Raw genomic sequence first — 19110 nt, 5'->3', positions numbered from 1 at the left:
AAGTTTGAAATCATCAGTTTACAGATGAAATTCAAAACCATGAGATGACTAAGAGAAAGAGTATGACAGAAATGTCTACAGATCTCTAAGGCACTACAATATGTAAAAGAAATGAGAAAAGGCTGGGCGCGGTGGCTCACGCCTGTAATCCCAGCACTTTGGGAGGCTGAGGTGGGTGGATCACGAGGTCAGGAGATCGAGACCATCCTGGCTAACAAGGTGAAACCTCGTCTCTATAAAAATACAAAAAATTAGCTGGGCGTGGTGGCAGGCGCCTGTAGTCCCAGCTACTTGGGAGGCTGAGGCAGGAGAATGGCGTGAACCCAGGAGGCGGAGCTTGCAGTGAGCTGAGATCCGGCCACTGCACTCCAGCCCGGGCGACAGAGCGAGACTCCGTCTCAAAAAAAAAAAAAAAAAAAAGAATAAACAAAAGTAAATGGGAGTAATTATCTCCTCCAAAAGTGGTCTCTTTCTCCAAAGTGTAAAATTTTTAAGATTCCTCTGTTTTCCTCTCAATACAAAGAAGAGGACAAAAGTTGAGTTTCATTAGTTTTATTAAATAAAAAATATTTTAAATTATCCATGACTTTCACTACTAACATCTGGTAAAACCAGTATGTGGACAAGTATTAAAAGCAGCCAACATATTCTACATTAAAAATCAAATTGAGGCTGAGTGCAGTGGCTCATGCGCCTGTAATCCCAGCAGTTTGGGAAGCCAAAGCCAAAGGAATTGTGCTTGAGTCCAGGAGTTTGAGACCAGCCTGGGCAACATGGCGAACCCCCGTCTCTACAAAAAATACAAAATTTAGTCAGATGTGGTGGCGCATGCCAGTAGTCCCAGCTACTCAGGAGGTGGAGGTAGGAAGATCACTTGAACCTGGGAGGTGGAGGTTGCAGTGAGCTGAGACCCTGTTACTGCACTCCAGCATGGGTGACAACAAAACAAAACAAAATAAAACACATCAAATTGAAATTTAAAAAAATCACTGAAACTAAGAATAAAAATTCCTCTCATATTCACCTAAACACAGACACACACATACTAAATCTGACTGGCGAACATCTTGCATTAAATATTAATACAAGGTATGCCAATATTCAAGTTAGAACCCGTTTATATTCTAACAGGAAAGAGTGTGCTCTTAAGGCATTTACAGGTTTTCTCCCTCCTTAACAAACACAAATAAGATGTCTCACTCTATTTATAAGACTTTTTAAATCATCTTTATACTTATTTTTTTAAAAAGAGAATCATATGAAAAAGGAACTTAAAAAAATACCTTGCTGCAGGGTAGGAGCAAAATCCAGAAGAGAGCATTTATCTCTTGCTATTATTTGGGCTATTATCTATACAATGTAACATGAAATCAGAGAATTCTCACCTTTATTACATATGTTCGAGGTAAATTTTACACTTTTCTTACCTGTATGGAAGTAATAGAAGCTGAATGGCCCTGAAGGACTGCAACGGGTGCACAAGTTCGAAGACACCATACTCTTACTACCTTATCACAGCTGCCTGCGGCAATAAGAGTGTTTTCATAGTTAACAGCCATGTCAGAAATTTCAGCAGAGTGTCCACGAAGTGTAGCAAGAAGACGTCCATCATCTGTAGCCCAAATTTTTACTAAACAGTCATCTGAACCCTATAGTAACAAAAGGACAATAGATTTATAATGAAGCAGAAATTCACCACAATCCCCCCACCCAAAAAACAGCCAAAAAGATTTTATTAAATTACTTCTAAGTCTTTACTTTTTAGTCTCCTCTCTACATATAATAGGGATCCAGTAGCAAGTATAAATGATGTCCAAATGACAGCAATAACAAAGCATTTTTCAAAGTGACGATGGCATTTATGAAGAACTTTTCAAAATTACCACCAATCCTGACAACTCAAGATATTTTAAACTCACTTTTTAGTGATTTGGCATTAAGCATTTTTACCATCATTTCTTTCTTTAGGCCTGACAGCCTTTTTTCTAAATTCTTTAAATATTTTTTCCACAAATTATTCAGAATTTAACCTAAAGTCTACATGCATTTCTCAGTAAACATGAGGCTAGCCGTTAATGATTATTTCTGGTAAAAATATATTAAACTTCCTTTTGAGAATTGCAGAAGAGTGAACTGTAAAGAGCAATTCTACTCTACTACGGCAGAAAAGTTATTTAACAATTATCTGTTTATTAAAATATAGCATTCATCATCCTCATCATGATCACTAACATCCAAATACTTATGTGATGCATTTAGAGTCATTAAGTAATTAATGGAAGAGTCCAAAATAAACTCTAAGGTGTAATAACTTCCCAAATAACTTCCCGAATAACTTCCGCTTCATTCGTTGTAGCATACAAATATAAAAATAAAATTATGCTATTACCCACACTTCTATGTTAATACTAAAGCAATGAGACTAAGCTTTTTTTTGGAAATACTGGCGTACTACAATTTTGTACTCAAAAGCATACAGTATTATCTGCTTAATAAAAGTTCAGCTTAAAAAATAAACAGTACTAAAACGAAGAAAAATATATAAAAAATAGCTATAATCTTCATTACGGTGTATTTCAACTATCTAATCAAAAAAATGTGATGAAATCATTATTTAGGCAAAACTGGCAGCAATTACACTAAGTGACACACAGAAGTGCATTTTAATAAATGTTTGTTAAAATTGAATGAAATGAAATAGAGTACACTTGTTTCACATAAATTAACCACTTCTAGAATATAAGGTCTTCTGAAGATTTAACTTTTTTAAATTAAACTTCCAAGAAGATAGTAAACATTTTCGTTCACTCGTTTACTTATATAAAATGAGAAAAATTTTTCAATTTCCACTCATCTTTTTCTGCACCCATATATCCAAAAAAAGTGAACTGCTTACAAAGCGCAATGCCATGCCATGCAGTCTGGCTTCAATTGTTGTAATTCTATATATGTTACCATATTATAAATTTTAAACTCACTGTAAAAATTCTTCTCCCGCTTCGGTCAAATGCTACACAGTAGACAGATGACAAGTGCCCCAGAATTCTCTTATGCATCTTAATGTGCTGGTAAGTAGATGAAGGGAAAATATGACCAAAGCGACTACATCCGGTTAATTGCCTGGCAGAGGTGATATTCACTGAAAAAAATAAGAAATTAACTTAAAACTTAAAAGTGAAACTGATTTCATGAAATTAAGTCATAAATATTAAGATGAGACAAAACAGAGTACATATATTATAGTAATTCTGCCCTGTGAGAAGTCTAAATTCCCTTACATAGTTCATGATTTTATGAACTTCAGTTTACTACAAGAAAGCACCAAGAATACTCTTCCATTAAATCTCAAAGGTCTGATATTCTGCTTGGCTTACTGTGGTTTCTCAAGCACATTCTCATTTTGCCTTTCTTGGTATGCTATAGTCAAAGAGACTGTCACTTCAGTCACTTTAAATACATAGGTAAATCTTTCTATAACATGAAGAAATTTTAGAATAAAACTGTACTTAAGTATATTCCTCTAAAAAATTATACAGGAATTTCATAAATTCTTATCCTACCTCCTCACACCTATCCACCACATGTATGACTGCCCCTAAAAATTCAAGAGTAATACAAGTAAAAAAAAAGTATACAGTGAAAAGATAAGGAATCTACGATGTTACAAAGATTTTATGTTGCAAACAACCTAGGTTTTTCTATGGGTTCTTTCCTTTTGCTTTCTGAATTTAGAGGCTCTCCCTCTAGTTAACAAGGAACTTGAAAGGCTTCATCTCCTATGAAGTCATTTTAGGTCCTATCTCATTTCTTTTTTCTTGTTCGCTTTGCCTTGTTCTCCATTTTCTTAAAAAATGACATAATATATCGTAAGTCTACACAGTTCTCCAAATACCAGGTGGATTCTGCTCATATCTAAAAAACAAATCTTGAACTCTATGTAAAACTTTACAGCCACCCACTTGCCCTGTGAACACCTTCATCTTCCCTTATACACTAAAAATGCTTAATACCCCACACAATATATTTTAATCAAAACATAGGCTCCCTATAACTTCAAAGGTCACCTTGAGGCAAAGTGACATTTTACCACACTGCATAAATAATACAGTACAAAATGAAAATAGCTTCATGTTCAAGCAGGGCAAGATTAAAGCAAGAACTGAGTTCTAGCTAGATTAGTATGATTAGAACCATGCCACAATCAAAAATATTAAATCTTTCAACATCTCACAATTTTAAGAGCAATGAAGTCTTTCTTTCAGGCAAAGGCAGATCCACTGGCCATTTTAACTGACAAAATGACAAAAAATGAATAATGAATAACAAAATCAGTGACATGTTGAATATAAACAATTAGAACACATAAGAGACCTGAGTAGTTATGTAATACTGCAAGATGCTGAGTAAATAATGGGAGGAACTGCATAAGCATCAGTATCAGGCAAGAGGATTTCTTTTTAGCAGGTGTTACCATCTAAATCACAAGAAAATCCCATGACTCCAAGATAGGAAGGGCTGGTACCCTAATTTGGGACTTCAGAAAACTTCCTTCTCCAAAGAAACATTTCTTACTGCTCTGAGTTCCTTAAAACAATTAACCATTACTTCTGCTTGGCTTTTATCTCTTCATACTTTGCAGGTAGATGCAGTGGAAACAGGTTATGGCAGGGCTTCTCAACCTTGAAATTATTGATACTCTCTGTTGAATGATTCTTTGCTGTGGGGACTTTCCATTGTAGGGTGTTTTGCAGCATCTCTCGCCTGTCCCCACTAGATGCTAGTAGGATCCCCCCTAACACTAAGTTATGACAAAAATATCTCCAGATGTTGTCTAGGGTAAGAAACTGCCCCAGATTAAAATCACTGCTTGCAGTATAAAAGCAAAAAACATCATTACCAATAGAAGGAAAAAGAAAACAAACAAACAAACAAACAGAAAAGCAGTTTTGAGAAGGGGAGCTGCAGGAGATAGAAAGCAAATCCATGAGCATTGGATGCCTTTCCATTTATTTGAATCTTCAATTTCTTTCATCAATCTTTTATAGTTTTCACTATACAGCTCTTTCACCTATACTTAAATTTACTCCAAAGTACTTTCTTAGATCCTATCATAAATGGAATTGTTTCCTTGATTTCTTTGGATAGTTCATTGTTAGAGTATAGAAACAATGCAGATTGTCAAGTTAATTTTGTAATCTGCAACATTACTCAATTTGTATATCAGTTCTAAGAGGGTTCTTTTGGTGGATTTTTAGGGTTTTCTACATATAAGATCATGTCATCAGAAAACAGAAAATTTCACTCCTTCTTTTACTATATGGATGCATTTTGTTTCTTTCATTTTCTGGCCTAATTGCACTGGCTCAGACTTCCTATACTACACTGAATATAAGCGGCGAGAATGGGCATCTTCTTATTAGAGACGGAGTTTCAACATGTTAGTCACGCTGGTCTAGAACTCCTGACCTCAGATAATTCACCCACCTCAGCCTCCCAAAGTGCTGGTATTACAGGCATGAGTGGCCTTGCCGAGCTGAGAAACATTCCTTCTATACCTCTTATGTTGAGAGATTTTATCACGAATTTTGTCAAATACCGTTTCTGCATCTATTAAAATGATCATGCAGGTTTTGTCCTTCATCTTGTTAATATTGTGCACCACATTTACTGAATTACATATCCTGAGCCAATCTTGCATCCCAGGGATGAATCCCACTTGATCACAGTGATTGACCTTTTTAATGTGCTGTTGAATTCAGTTTGCTAGTATTTTGTTAAGGATTTTTGTGTTTTTTTTTTTATTTTATTTATTTTTTTTAGATCAAGTTTTGCTCATTCACTCAGGCTGTAGTGCGGTGGCATGATCTTGGCTCACTGCAACCTCCGCCTCCTGGGTTCAAGTGATTCTCCTGCCGCAGCCTCCCAAGTGGCTAGGATTACAGGGATTACCATGTTGGCCAGGCTGGTCTCAAACTCCTGACCTCAAGTGATCCACCCACCTTGGCCTCCCAAAGTGCTGGGACTACAGGCATGAGCCACCGCGCCCAGCCTTTTGCGTCTACACTGAAAAGTGATATTGGCCTTTAGTTTTCCCATAGTATCCTTGTCTGAATTTGGTATCAGGGTAATGCTGATCTCTTAAAATGAATTTGAAAGTATTCTCTCCTCTTCAATTTTTTGGAAGCGTTTGAAAAACACTGGTGTAAGTTTTGCTTTAAATGTTTGGTAGAATTCAACAGAAAAGCCATTTGGTCCTAAGCTTTTCTTTGATGGAAGACTTTTTATAACCAATTCAATCCCATTATTTGTTATTGGTCTGTTCAGTTTCCACTTTCATCTCTGATTCTGAGTCTTCTGTTTTTTTCTTAAGTCTACCTAAAAATTTGTCAATATTGTTTACCTTCTCAACAAAACAACTTTAAGATTTGTTAATCTTTTCTGTTGTTTTTCAAGTCTCTATTTTGTCTATTTCTGCTCCGATCTTCCTTATTTCTTCCTTTTGCTGAGGTTGGGCATACTTTGTTCATCTTTTTCTAGTTCCTTGAGGTTCAATGTCAATATTTTCTATCTTTTTTAATGTTTACTGCTATAAACTTACCTCTCAGGACTGTTTTTGCTGCATCCCATAAGTTTTGGTATGTTGTGTTTCCATTTTCATTTGCCTCAATTTCCCTTTTAATTTATTCTTCGACTCATGGTTTTTCAAAAGTAGGTTGCTTAATTTGCATACATCTGTGAGCCTTCCAAGATTCCTCCTGTTATTTTTAGTCTCATGCCATTGTGATTAGAAAAGATGCTTAATATGATTTCAATCTCCTTAAATTTGTTAAGACTTGCTTTGTGTCCTAAAATATGATCTATCCTGGAGAATATTCCACATGTACTTGAGCTGAGATGTTCTACAAATGTCTATTAGGTCCAATTAGTCTGAAATGTGGTTTAAGTACAATGTTTCCTTATTGATTTTCTGTCTACATAGCTTGTCCAATGTTGAAAGTGAGGTAGTGAAGTCTCTTGTTATTGTACTGGAGTTGTAGTCTCTCTCTCTCTCTCTCTCTCTCTCTCCCCCCTTCCCTCCCTCCCTCCCTTCAGTTTTTATCATATATGCCTTGTATATTTACGTGCTCCAATGCTCCGATGTTGGGTGCATATATATTTACAACTGCCAAACTTCTTGATGAACTAACATCTCTATCATTACATGTGATGTTTTTTGTCACTATTCACTTTTTCAAGTCTCTTATATCTGATATAAACAAAACTACTCCTGTTCTCTTTTGGATTCCATTTGTAAGGAATATGTCTTTCCAACTCTCTATTTTCAGTCTATGGGTGTCCTTAGAGATGATGAGCATCTCCTGTAGGCAGCATATTATTGGGTCACGTTTTTTCATCCATTCAGCTGCTCAATGTCAAAAATGTCCATTCTACCCAAAGATATTTACAGATCTAATGCAATCTCTATGAAAATGTCAATGACATTTTTCACAGAAATAGAAAAAGAAATCCTAAAATTCAAATGAAACCAGAAAAGACCCCAAACAACTAAAACAATCTTGTGCAAAAACAATGAGGCTAGAGGCATCATTCTCCCTGATTTTAAAAGGTATAATAAAGCTTATTTAATAGAAACAGCATGATACTGACATAGAAACAGACACATCAACCAAGGGAACAGGATACAAAGTCCAGAAATTAATCCAAGCATTTAAAATGAAACAATATTCAACTTAGATTCCAAGAACACACAATGGGGAAAGGACAGTTTCTTCAGTAAGTGGTGCTGGGAAACTGGATATCCACATGCAAAAGAATGAAACTGAACCCTATTCTCACAACATGTACAAAAACCAACTCAAAATGAATTAAAGATTTAAACAGAAGATCTCAAAGAGTAAGGTTACTAGAAGAAAACATAACGGAAAAGCTTCACAACAGTGTTCTGGCCAATGATTTCTTGGGTAGGACTCCAAACACAGGCAACAAAATCACAGACAAATGGGACAGTATCAAACTAAAAAGCTTATGCACAGCAAAGGAAACAATTAGCAGACAGATGATACAACTCACAGATTGGGAGAAAACACCTGCATACCATCTATCTGATAAGGGGTTAATATATAAAATATATAAGAAACTCAATAGCAAAAAAAAAAAAAAAATGTAATTAAAAACTGGGCAAATGATCTGAACAAACATTTCTCAAAAGAAGACATACAAATGGCCAATGGATATATGAAAAAAAGCTCAACACCTCCAGTCATCAGGGACACGCAAATTAAAGGAACAATGATATATCACTTCACACCTATTAGAATGGGTATTATCAAAAAGACAAATACTAATTTGTGTTGGTAAGGATATAGAGAAAAGGAAACGTTTTGCATACTGCTGGCAGCAATGTAAATTGAAACATTTTGGAAAATAGTAAGGAGGTTCCTCAAGAAATTGAAAATGTAAATAGCATATGATCCACTAATCCTACTTCTGGATATATATCCAAAGGAATTGAAATCAATGTCAAAGAGATGTCTGCACTCTCATGTTCATTGCAGCATTAGTCACAATAGCCAAGATATGGTAGCAATCTAAGTGTCCATCAGATGAATGGCTCAAAGTATTTTATACATACACACACACACACAAACATACACACATACACGAACACCATTAAGTCTTATAAAGGAAAGAAATTGGAAATTCTGCCATTCACAACAACTTGGATGAAATTGGAAGACATTATGCTAAGTGAAAAAAGCCAAGCACAGAAAAACAAATACTGTTTGATATCATTTATGTAGAAGCTAAAAAAGTTGCTCTCATAAAAACAGAGTAGAAAGGTAGTTACCAGAGGATACAAGGAAAGGAGAGGGGTAAGGAAAGGGGAGATGCTGATCAAAGGGCACAAAGTTTCAGTCAGACTGGAGCAATAAGTATTGAGATCTACTGTACTACATGGTGACCACAGTTAATAATAATAAAATGCGTATTTCAAAATTGTTAAAAGAATAGATTTGTAATGTTCTCACCACAAGAAAATGTTGGTGAGGTGATGGATATGCTAATTAGTTTGGTTGAATCTTTGTAATGTATACATAGATCAAAACATGACATTGTACACCTTGAATATACAAAATTATTTGCCAATAAAAATGAATAAATGAATGAAACAAACAAAAAGAGAAGGACAGCAAGAGCCAGAGAAAGAGAGGGGAAAAGTAAATAACTACCAGACAGAAAATCCACTCATTCATCTAACAGATATTTGAGTTCTTTAATGGCCAAAGAAACACAGTTAAGTACATAAGCAAAATGCGTTTTTTTAAAACTATTTCATTATTCATACAAATTCATGGGCTACATGTGCAATTTTGTTACATGCAAAGACTGCACAGTGGTCAAGGCAGGGTTTTTAGGGCATACAACACCCAAATATCATACATTGTACTCATTAGGTAATTTCTCAACATCCATTCCCCTCCCACAGCCTCACCCTTCTGAGTCTCCATTGTCTACCATTCTACTCCCTACATCCAGATGTACACATTTTGCAGCACCCACTTACGAGTTCATGAGAACATGTGATATTTGACTTTCTGTACCTGGCTTGTTTCACTTAAGATAATGACCTCCGGTTCCATCCATATTGCTGCAAATAACATGACTTCCTTTTTTCATGGCTGAATAGTACTTGATTATATACATATAGCACATTTTCCTTTTTTTATTTTTTTTAATTTACTCATTTTTATTTAAGTATTATTATTATTTTAAACACAATCTTGCTTTGTCGCTCAGGCTGGAATGCAGTGGCACTATCACAGCTCACTGCAGCCAAGACCTCCTGGGGTCAATTGATCCTCCCACCTCAGCCTCCCAAGTTGCTGGGACCACAGATGCGTGCCACCGTGCCCAGCTAATTTTTTGCTGTTGTTTTAGAGATTGGGTCTCTCTATGCTGCCCAGGCTGGTCTTGAATTCCTGGGCTCAAGTGATCCTTTCACGTTGGCCTTCCAAAGCATTTTCTTTATCCATTCATCCACTGATGACACTTAAGTTGATTTCACATCTTTGCTATTGTGAATAGTGCCATTATAAATATACTAGTGCAAGTATCTTTTTGATATAATGATTTATTTTCCTCTGGGTTATATACTCAGCAATGGGTTTACTGGATTGAATGGACATTCTATTTTTAGTTCTTTGAGAAATGGCCATACTATTTACCACAGAGGCTGTACGTATTTATAATCCTACCAACAGTGTGTTAAGATTTCTTTTCTGCACAGCCTCACCAACATGTTTCTTTTTAATTTTTTTTTTATTAATAGCCAATCTGACTGAGGTAAGATGATATTTCATTGTGGTTTTAATTAAAATTTCTCTGATGATTAGTGATGTTGAGCATTTTTTCTTCCTTTCTTTCTTTCTTAAGATGAAGTCTTGCTCTGTCACCCAGGCTGGAGTGCGGTGGCACCATATCAGCTCACTGCAACCTCCACCTCCCATGTTCAGGCTCCTGCCTTAGTCTCCCAAGTAGCTGGGATTACAGGTGCCCACCACCACACCCAGCTCATTTTTGTATTTTTAGTAAAGACAGGGTTTTGTCACACTGGCCAGGCTGGTCTCGAGGTCCTGACCTCAGGTGATCCACCTGCCTTAGCCTCCCAAAGTGCTGGGGCTATAGGTGTGAACCATCGCACCTGGCCCAGCATTTTTTCGTATACCTGTTGGCCGTATGCATGTCTTCTTTTGAAAAATATCTATTTAGCCACTTGTTAATGGGATTGTTTCTGAGTTTTGTTGTTGAGTTCCTTGTATATTTTGGTTATTAGTCCCCTATCAGATGGATAATTTGCAATTATTTTCTGCCATTCTGCACATTCCATAGGTTATCTCTTCACTCTGCTGATTGCGTCTTTTGTTGTGCGTAAGCTTTTTAGTACTTTAGGACTTCAATAAGTTCCATTTGTCTATTTTTGTTTTTGTTGCCTGTGTTTTTCAGGTTTTTTTTTTTTTTTTTTTTTTAATGGAGTTTCACTCTTGTCACCCAGGCTGGAGTGCAGTGGTATGATCTCGGATCACTGCAACCTCTACCTCCCGGGTTCAAGCAATCCTCCTGCCTCAGCCTCCCAAGTAGCTGCAATTACAGGCGCCTGCCACCACGCCTGGCTAATTTTTTGTATTTTTAGTAGAGACAGCCTTTCGCCATGTTGGGCAGGCTGGTCTTGAACTCCTGACCTCAGGTAATCTGCCCACCTCGGCCTCCCAAAGTGCTGGGATGATAGGCATGAGTCACCGCACCCAGCCTTGAGGTCTCACTCATAAGTTTTTTGCCTAGACCAATGTCCAAAAGAGTTTTCGCTGTTTTCCTCTATTATTTTTATAGTTGTGGGTATTACATTTAAGTTTTTAATTCATCTTGAGTTGATTTTTTATATGGTTAGAGATAGGGGTCCAGTTTTATTCTGCTGCATATGAACATTCATTTATCCCAGCACTGTTTAGAGAAGAGGGTGTCCTTTTCCCAATGCATGTTCTTGTCAGCTTTGTCAAAGATCAGGTGGCTATAAATATGTGGATTTATTTCTGGGTTCTCTATTCTGTTCCTTTGGTCTGTTTGTCTATTTTTATACCCGTACAATGCTGTTTTGGTTACTAGAGACTTGTAATGTAATTTACATCAGGTAACATGATGTCTCCAGCTTTGTTCTTTTTGCTCAGGACTACTGTGGCTATCTGCACTCTTTTTAGTTCCATATGAATTTTAAGGGTTTTTTTTTTTTTTTTTTTTTCCCTGTGAAAGTGATATTGGTATTTTCATGGAGATTACACTGAATCTGTAGGTTGCTTTCAGCAATATGATCATTTTAACAATATTGTTTCTTACAATCCATGAGCACAGGCTATTTTTCTATTTGTTTGTGTCATCTACAATTTCCTAAGTGTTCTGCAGTTTTCTATGTAGAGATCTTTCACCTCCTTGGTTAAATATATTCCTAGATTTTTGGGTTGTTTTTTTTTTGTAGCTATCATTGGCCTCTTGATTTTATCTTAGCTTGGTCATTTTTGGTATACAGAAATGCTACTAGTTTTCGTACTTTGATTTTGTAACCTGAAACTTTACTGAATTCATTTATCAAATCTAGGAGTCCTTTGGAGGAGTCTTTAGCATTTTCTAGGTATAAGATCATATCATCAGCACAGATCATTTGACTTCCTCTTTTCCAATTTGGATGCCTTTCATATCTTCTCTCATCTGACTGCTCTCGCTAGGACTTCCATTACTAAGTTGAATAGGAGGAGTGAAAGCAGGTACTCTTGTCTTGCTCCAATTCTTAGAAGAAATGCTTTCAGCTTTTCCTCATTCAATATGATATTAGCTGTAGGTTTATCATATATGCCCTTTATTGTTTTGAGATATGTTCCTTCTATGCCCAATTTGTTGAGGGTTTTTATCAAAGAGGAATGCTGAAGCCGGGCATGGTGGCTCATGCCTATAATCCCAGCACTTTGAGAGGCCGAGGCAGGCAGATCACTTGAGGTCAGGAGTTCGAGACCAGCCTAGCCAACATGGTGAAACCCCATCTCCACTAAAAATACAAAAAATTAGCCAGATGTGATGGTATGAACCTGTAATCCCAGCTACTCAGGAGGCTGAGGCTGAAGAATTGCTTGAACCCAGGAGGCGGAAGTTGCAGTAAGCCAAGATGGTGCCACTGCACTCCAGACTGGGCAACAGAGTGAAATTCTGTCTCGAATTAAAAAAAAAAAGGGGGGGGGGGGAACACTGAATTTTAAGAAATGTTTTTTCTGCCATCTACTGAGATGATTATATGGTGTCTTACTTGATTCTGTTTATGTGATGTATTTCATTTATACATTTGTATATGTTGAACCATCTTTGCATCTCTGGTATATTATCTTTTAGCTGTGCTATTAGTTTACTTTTAAAAACCCCTTTACAAAAAAAAGCAAAAATTGAAAAGAAAAAAGTGAAAATATTTACAAGATGGAAAAATCTTAATATTTTAAAATACATATAAAACTAATGAGCTATAAGAACACCATCAACAACCAAAAGATGATCTGGTAAAAAAAAGTTAATAGATAAGGCACAATATATGAAATGTAAATAATATGCTGACTCACAGAAAAGATACAACTATTTTGCCAGTTATCAAAGAAATTTAAATGAAAATGAGGCATAATTTTACACCTAATAAATTAGCATTTCTAAAAATTCAAAAACCTAATGTTAGCAATTAATACTTAAAACTGATATACACCTCCATTTCTAAAAGCACCATACAGTGACATGATCCCTTAGGAAAATAACTTGGCAATATATTTGAAGAGCCATGAAAATATGCACATCCATTACTCCACCTCTGGGCATCTATCCTGGGGACATAAGTGAGTAGCAAAAAACAGTAACATATATAAAATATTCAAAGTAGTACTATTTATAAAGCCAGTGAATTAAAAACAACCTACAACCTACAAGTCCAGTATCAAGGGAATGGTTAATTATATACATTATGGAATATTTGATAGACTATTACATTGGAATCAATAATATAAAAAGCAATGTGAAAAAAATTAGGGGTTACACAGCGAAAATATAAAATACCAAATTATGTGTACACTATTAACTATGTAAGTTTATGCACAAATGTATGGATAAGGACCATAAAGAAACAAAAGAAATGAAGTTAACGGCTTTGTGTTAAAAGAATGAGGAAATTTTTTAAATTTCACTTAATACTCTTAAAAATATGCTTTTATCTTAAACATACATTTTGTATTAGATTCTTCCCAATAGTAACTAACAGCTATTCAAGAAAAATCTAACATAAGATATGACATATATCATTAAAAGCTCCTTCTCCGAGTTCAGTTTTTTACTTATTCATCTGGCACTGGAAATGGTGTCTATATATTTTTTCTCAGTCATTGTTAATACAACAGGTCTTAGTCTCTATACATTAAGAAATAATGTCGGCTCATGCCTGTAATCCCAGCACTTTGGGAGGCTGAAGTAGGCGGATCACCTGAGGTCGGGAGTTCGAGACCAGCCTGACCAACATGGAGAAACCCCGTCTCTACTAAAAATACAAAAATTAGCTGGGCGTGGTGGTGCACGCCTGTAATCCCAGCTACTCTGGAGGCTGAGGAAGGAGAATTGCTTGAATCCAGGAGGCGGAGGTTGCGGTGAGCTGAGATGGCACCATTGTACTCCAGCCTGGGCAACAAGAGCAAAACTCCGTCTCAAAAAAAAAAAAAGAAAGAAAGAAAGAAAGAATGTCAACACTCTCTTTTGCACGTATTCTCCATTTAGCCATTAATTTTCAGTACTGATTCTTGCTTTACTTACTACAGTAGCCTTTATTAGGAACATGTTCCCCAAATGTTAATGGTTGATAATTGATTATACAGATACAATTGAAAAGTGTTCCCTTCTGACCAATTCATGAGTATTTTACTGGGAAGAACTGGATCTCATTCTTCTAGCATGAATATCACACTCTTCCTTGGGGGGAGGAAAATGCTCCAAACCATTTTTCCTTTTATCTAAAGTAACAGTTTAAAAAACGAACACACACATACGCACTTGCACACACACACAAACATGCACAAGGCCACCACTGTGTTCTATCTAAATGTCTCTATCAAATGACACTGAGTGAATTGTTTCTTTTTAGTTTTAATATAAGCATGATGCAAGTTTAGAGATGAGCAATTTAACTTCTGCTGTAAGTAGAATGAAGTATTAAATGTTAAGAAACAACTACAAATAAATGACCAAAAAACCCATACTCCTAGCCTGACGTATTCATTATAATGGTATCAATACATTCCCACTGTTAAACTTTAAAATCTACAATACTTCAAGGTTATGCAATAAGTTTTAGTATACATAATTAGTTACTTTGATAAGTACCTTAATTATTTCAAAAGCAACCTAAAAGTTAAGTAACATTATCCCCGGCTCTATTTACTAAAAAATTTAACTCCACTATGTCACAAAAGTAAAATGGCAATACACTTCTAAAAACTCATTAAAACAGGGCAGTCAATCAACATAATTTTAGTCAGAAAAACATAATGTGTGCTTCTTCACCCACTGTTGTTAAGAATTTACAACGTATAAAAAACAATACATAACACTTATGACTCCTTTATATCTTGAAAGTTGAGATTACAGTCAGTTTCCAACCATGAATTAACTATAGATTTTTCTTGAATGGTAATATAAACATGTAAATTGTCTTAAAATATTTGAAGAACTTTCCTTTTCAGAAAAACATTTCTTTATATTTAATTTAGCAACGCTGAATAATTCACTAGTAGATAAATCAGTTAAATATAGATTTGAATACAGTGTATTTGAATACAAAATATTCTATTCAGAATCGATTATGTCTCTTAAATATTTATATTTAAAATTTCATACTATAAGCTTCTAAATTGTTCTCTAACAAAAGACAAAATGAACTAACTCAATGATAGACCATACTTCTTAAATATTCAAATAACAACAGGATAATAGATTTACCATATATATTTTACAAATTTATAAAGTCATAAGATCAATAAACAGTCATCAATGGACTTAACTGCTTTCTTTAAAACATAACATTGGTTTACCTCTTACTAGGAACTAAAGCACTGTGATAGATCCTGGAGATACTGCTTATAAACAAGTCAAATAGGCCAGGCACGGTGGCTCACGCCTGTAATCCCAGTGCTTTGGGAGGTCAAGGGAGTGGATCACCTGAGGTAGGGAGTTTGAGACCAGCCTGACCAACATGGTGAAATCCCGTCTCTACTAAAAATACAAAGCCAGGCGTGGTAGTGCATGCCTGTAATCCCAGCTACTCAGGAGGCTGAGGCAGGCGAATCGCTTGAACCTGGGAGGCGGAGGTTGCAGTGAGCCGAGATCACGCCATTGCATTCCAGCCTGGGCAACAAGAGTGAAACTCCATCTCAAAAAAATAAAAAATAAAAAAGTCAAACAAGGTCTCTGTACTCGTGGAATTTACATTCTACTCTGCAAAGCTTGTATCACTTATCCAATTTCAGGAATGAAACACTTCACTGGGGAAAAAGTGATCTACAAAAACCTATACAACTCTTAAAATGGTTTTCTAACAAGCTCTGCAGTGATGGTGATACTCTGCCAAGTTTGGGAACCATCAATGCTAGTCCAAACTACCTCCTCACAAAATTATCCTTTCTATAACCTAAATGGCAGATGGCCATTCGACCTCTGCCTGAACACTAGTAAAGATAAGGTTTTTCTTTTCCAGGAATGGCCAATTCATACGTAGAGTTGCTCTAATTAGGGGAGACTCTACCTTTAATTGAACTTAATCTCTCTCTCTGTAATTTCCAGAGAATTGTCCAGGTTCTACCCTTGGGAGAGACATTAAAAAAGAAAATAATATGGTGGTGTCCATAGTCTCAGCTACTCAGAGGCTGAGGTGGAAGGATGTGCTATGATCTGTGTAGGAATAGCCACTGCACTCCAGTCTGGGCAATATAGCGAGATCCCATCTTTAAAAAATAAACTAAAAAGAAAAAAGTCAATTCCCTTTGTTACATGGTAATCCATGAAATAAAGATAGCTATCATTTGTACCTTACGTTTTCTTTCAACATGTTAAGTCCCTTCTACATTACTCACAGCTGTAATTTAGAGTTACTTCTCTTTCCTAACATTCCCTCAAGAAAAACACTCCTTCGCCATAAATATCATTGTGGCTACTTTCTTCTGGGAGGTCTCTAGTTTATCAATGTCTGAACCTTTTAAAATAGTAAGAGCACAATGTTCCAGTGGTCTTATCAGCACAGAGTACAGTGTATTATTTTCCTTCATCAGGAAACTACACTTCTATGAATGAAGCTTAAGATTGGAAAGGCTACATTAGGTTTCTTAAAATGCTGCCTTACAGTATCTAGTGCTCAGATGAAAGAGAAAATAAAGTTAGTTTGACTATCTTCTGAAAGTGCACAAACACCTGGTGAATAAACCTGTCTAAAATTGTGTCTAGGGTTAAAGCTGAGTTCACCATCTATAGTTTCTAGAATCTATTCTTTTTTTCCTTTTTGTATACTTGCCCACTGGGCCATTTCTACTTCTCTTGTCTACTTTGATTTCACAAAGAATATCTTCCAGTGAAAATTACTTCAGTATTTAATTACTCTTAAAGCAGGTAGGTACTAATCTACCTTGCATTTTCTTTTCTCTAACTATGCTTGCTCTACCCTTTGAATATATATCAGTATCCTTGATAGAGAAAATTAAAGCAAAATATTATTATCTCCAGCTCTTACATTCTAGCTATGAATGTTATACCATCTATTTCCATATAATAAAATCTATGGGTTCCTTCCCCATATGCAAATTAGAACTTTAAAGGTCCTTTTGGGCATTTCTATATGGGTCAAACAATATGGAATAGCTAATAATTGCTTTCTACATACAAAAGCAGTGATTTCATACGGCTCAACATGATAGCTATAATTGGAGTGTGGAGGGGAAGGGAGGTGTCGAGCATTAGTTTGATCTGGGTATCCTGCTTTTTTACCTATTAGGAAATCATCATCTATACTGTCTAGTCTGTAGTATAATCCCATATAGATTTCTCACTCCTTTTATCCCCATCCAGTGTTTTTCACATTTCACAGCCACATTTTGGTCTATAGATTCCTAAATACACTTAACATGTACTGCTACTCCTCACCTTCCAATTAAATTTATTTGTTTAAGACCAAGAATAGCCACTGTTACTATATATTAAACACTAATCCCACGTCAAGTTTCTATAACTCTTCATGTTAAAGTTTCTAGTTTACTTTGTTACTTTATACTTAATATTTGTAAGTACTCTGCTGAACCCTTAATGTTTTCTCTTGTGAATTACTGACCAACTCCTTCTTTGTGGATTTCTTTTCTATTACACCTGCTATCCATCATGTTTTTATAAATTGGATATTTTTACCATTGACCCTAACAAACAGCAAAATAAACTTATCTGGCCTTAATTTTCTGTGTTTTCTCAATATCAGTTATAAGTGCTGATGAACAGTAACAGGGATAAAGTTATCCCATAAAAGCCTCCAATTATATCAAGAACATAGTAAAGAATTAATTAAAATTGAATACAATTCAAATAAAGGTTCTCCTGAAATTGGTCAATTTTTTCTACTAATATCTTTAAATGCTAATGGACTACCTTTAGAAATTAAGAACACTGAATGGACTTTGAAAAAAGGCACAGGAAAATGCCATTTGAAGTGTATGATAGTCTAATGTGCACTGGAATACTAATACATTTCACATATTTAAATTGTTTTGTTTCAAAATTATAATATGAAATATTGTAACCCAAATTAACAAAGTTCAAACAAGACTGTGGTTTTCTTCATATAGCCTTCAATAATAGATTTGCTTTCCTTACTCTGTGACATCTTGAATCTATTATAAGGATGTGATTATTTTCTTTCTTTCTTTCTTCATTGTCCTACCCATTAGCAATGCAACCCATTATTTTAGAAAAAAATTACCCTTAATCTGCTAAAATATTAGTGTTAGAAAAAAAGTGTTTTAGCCAGTGTGGTACAAGATGTACTAATTTACTATCCTGACTTAAAAGCTTAGTACCAGAGTGTGGTAATTCCCACCTATAATCCCAGCTACTAGGGAGGCTGAGATGGGAGGATCCCTCCAGCCCAGGAGTTGAAAGTTGCAGTGAACTATGATCTTGTCACTGCACTCCTGTTTGGGTGACAGAGTGAGACTCCATCTCTTAAAACCTATTGGTTAGCTTAGTATTAGACCCTCAATATTAACTGGTGATAAACCAAAGAAAAAAAGACTCAATAACAAAGATGTTTAATAACAATGAATCCAAATCAAGAAATGATTACAGAGTGGTTATACTAATGATACCTTATTAGTACATCAACTTATTCCTTCCTGTAGTTCAAGACCAGTTTGTTCTAAATCCAGTCAATCATATCACCATCTAGGCCACTAATAAGAAGAAATAAAAGGATCACTGGAAATGCATAACTTCTGCATAAAATACCTCAAAGCACATTTC

General features: G+C 35.6%; 1 protein-coding gene across 2 annotated transcripts in view; it reads right to left on the bottom strand.

The window, feature by feature from the left end:
• BRWD3 (bromodomain and WD repeat domain containing 3) overlaps positions 1–19110 on the bottom strand; it is a 136410-nt gene that overhangs the window by 71213 nt on the left and 46087 nt on the right. For both annotated transcript variants that reach the window (XM_023202831.2, XM_023202832.1), the window contains exons 7-8: positions 2979–3139; positions 1428–1649 (exon numbers count right to left, since the gene is read on the bottom strand). In XM_023202831.2, coding sequence (XP_023058599.1) covers positions 1428–1649; positions 2979–3139 — 383 coding nt within the window. The remainder of the gene's footprint in view (positions 1–1427; positions 1650–2978; positions 3140–19110) is intronic.

This window comes from Piliocolobus tephrosceles, chromosome 12, assembly GCF_002776525.5.
Source record: "Piliocolobus tephrosceles isolate RC106 chromosome 12, ASM277652v3, whole genome shotgun sequence".
Lineage (NCBI taxonomy): Eukaryota > Metazoa > Chordata > Mammalia > Primates > Cercopithecidae > Piliocolobus > Piliocolobus tephrosceles.
The sequence above is the reverse complement of the archived record's forward strand: the minus strand, read 5'-3'. Positions and strand labels throughout refer to the sequence as shown.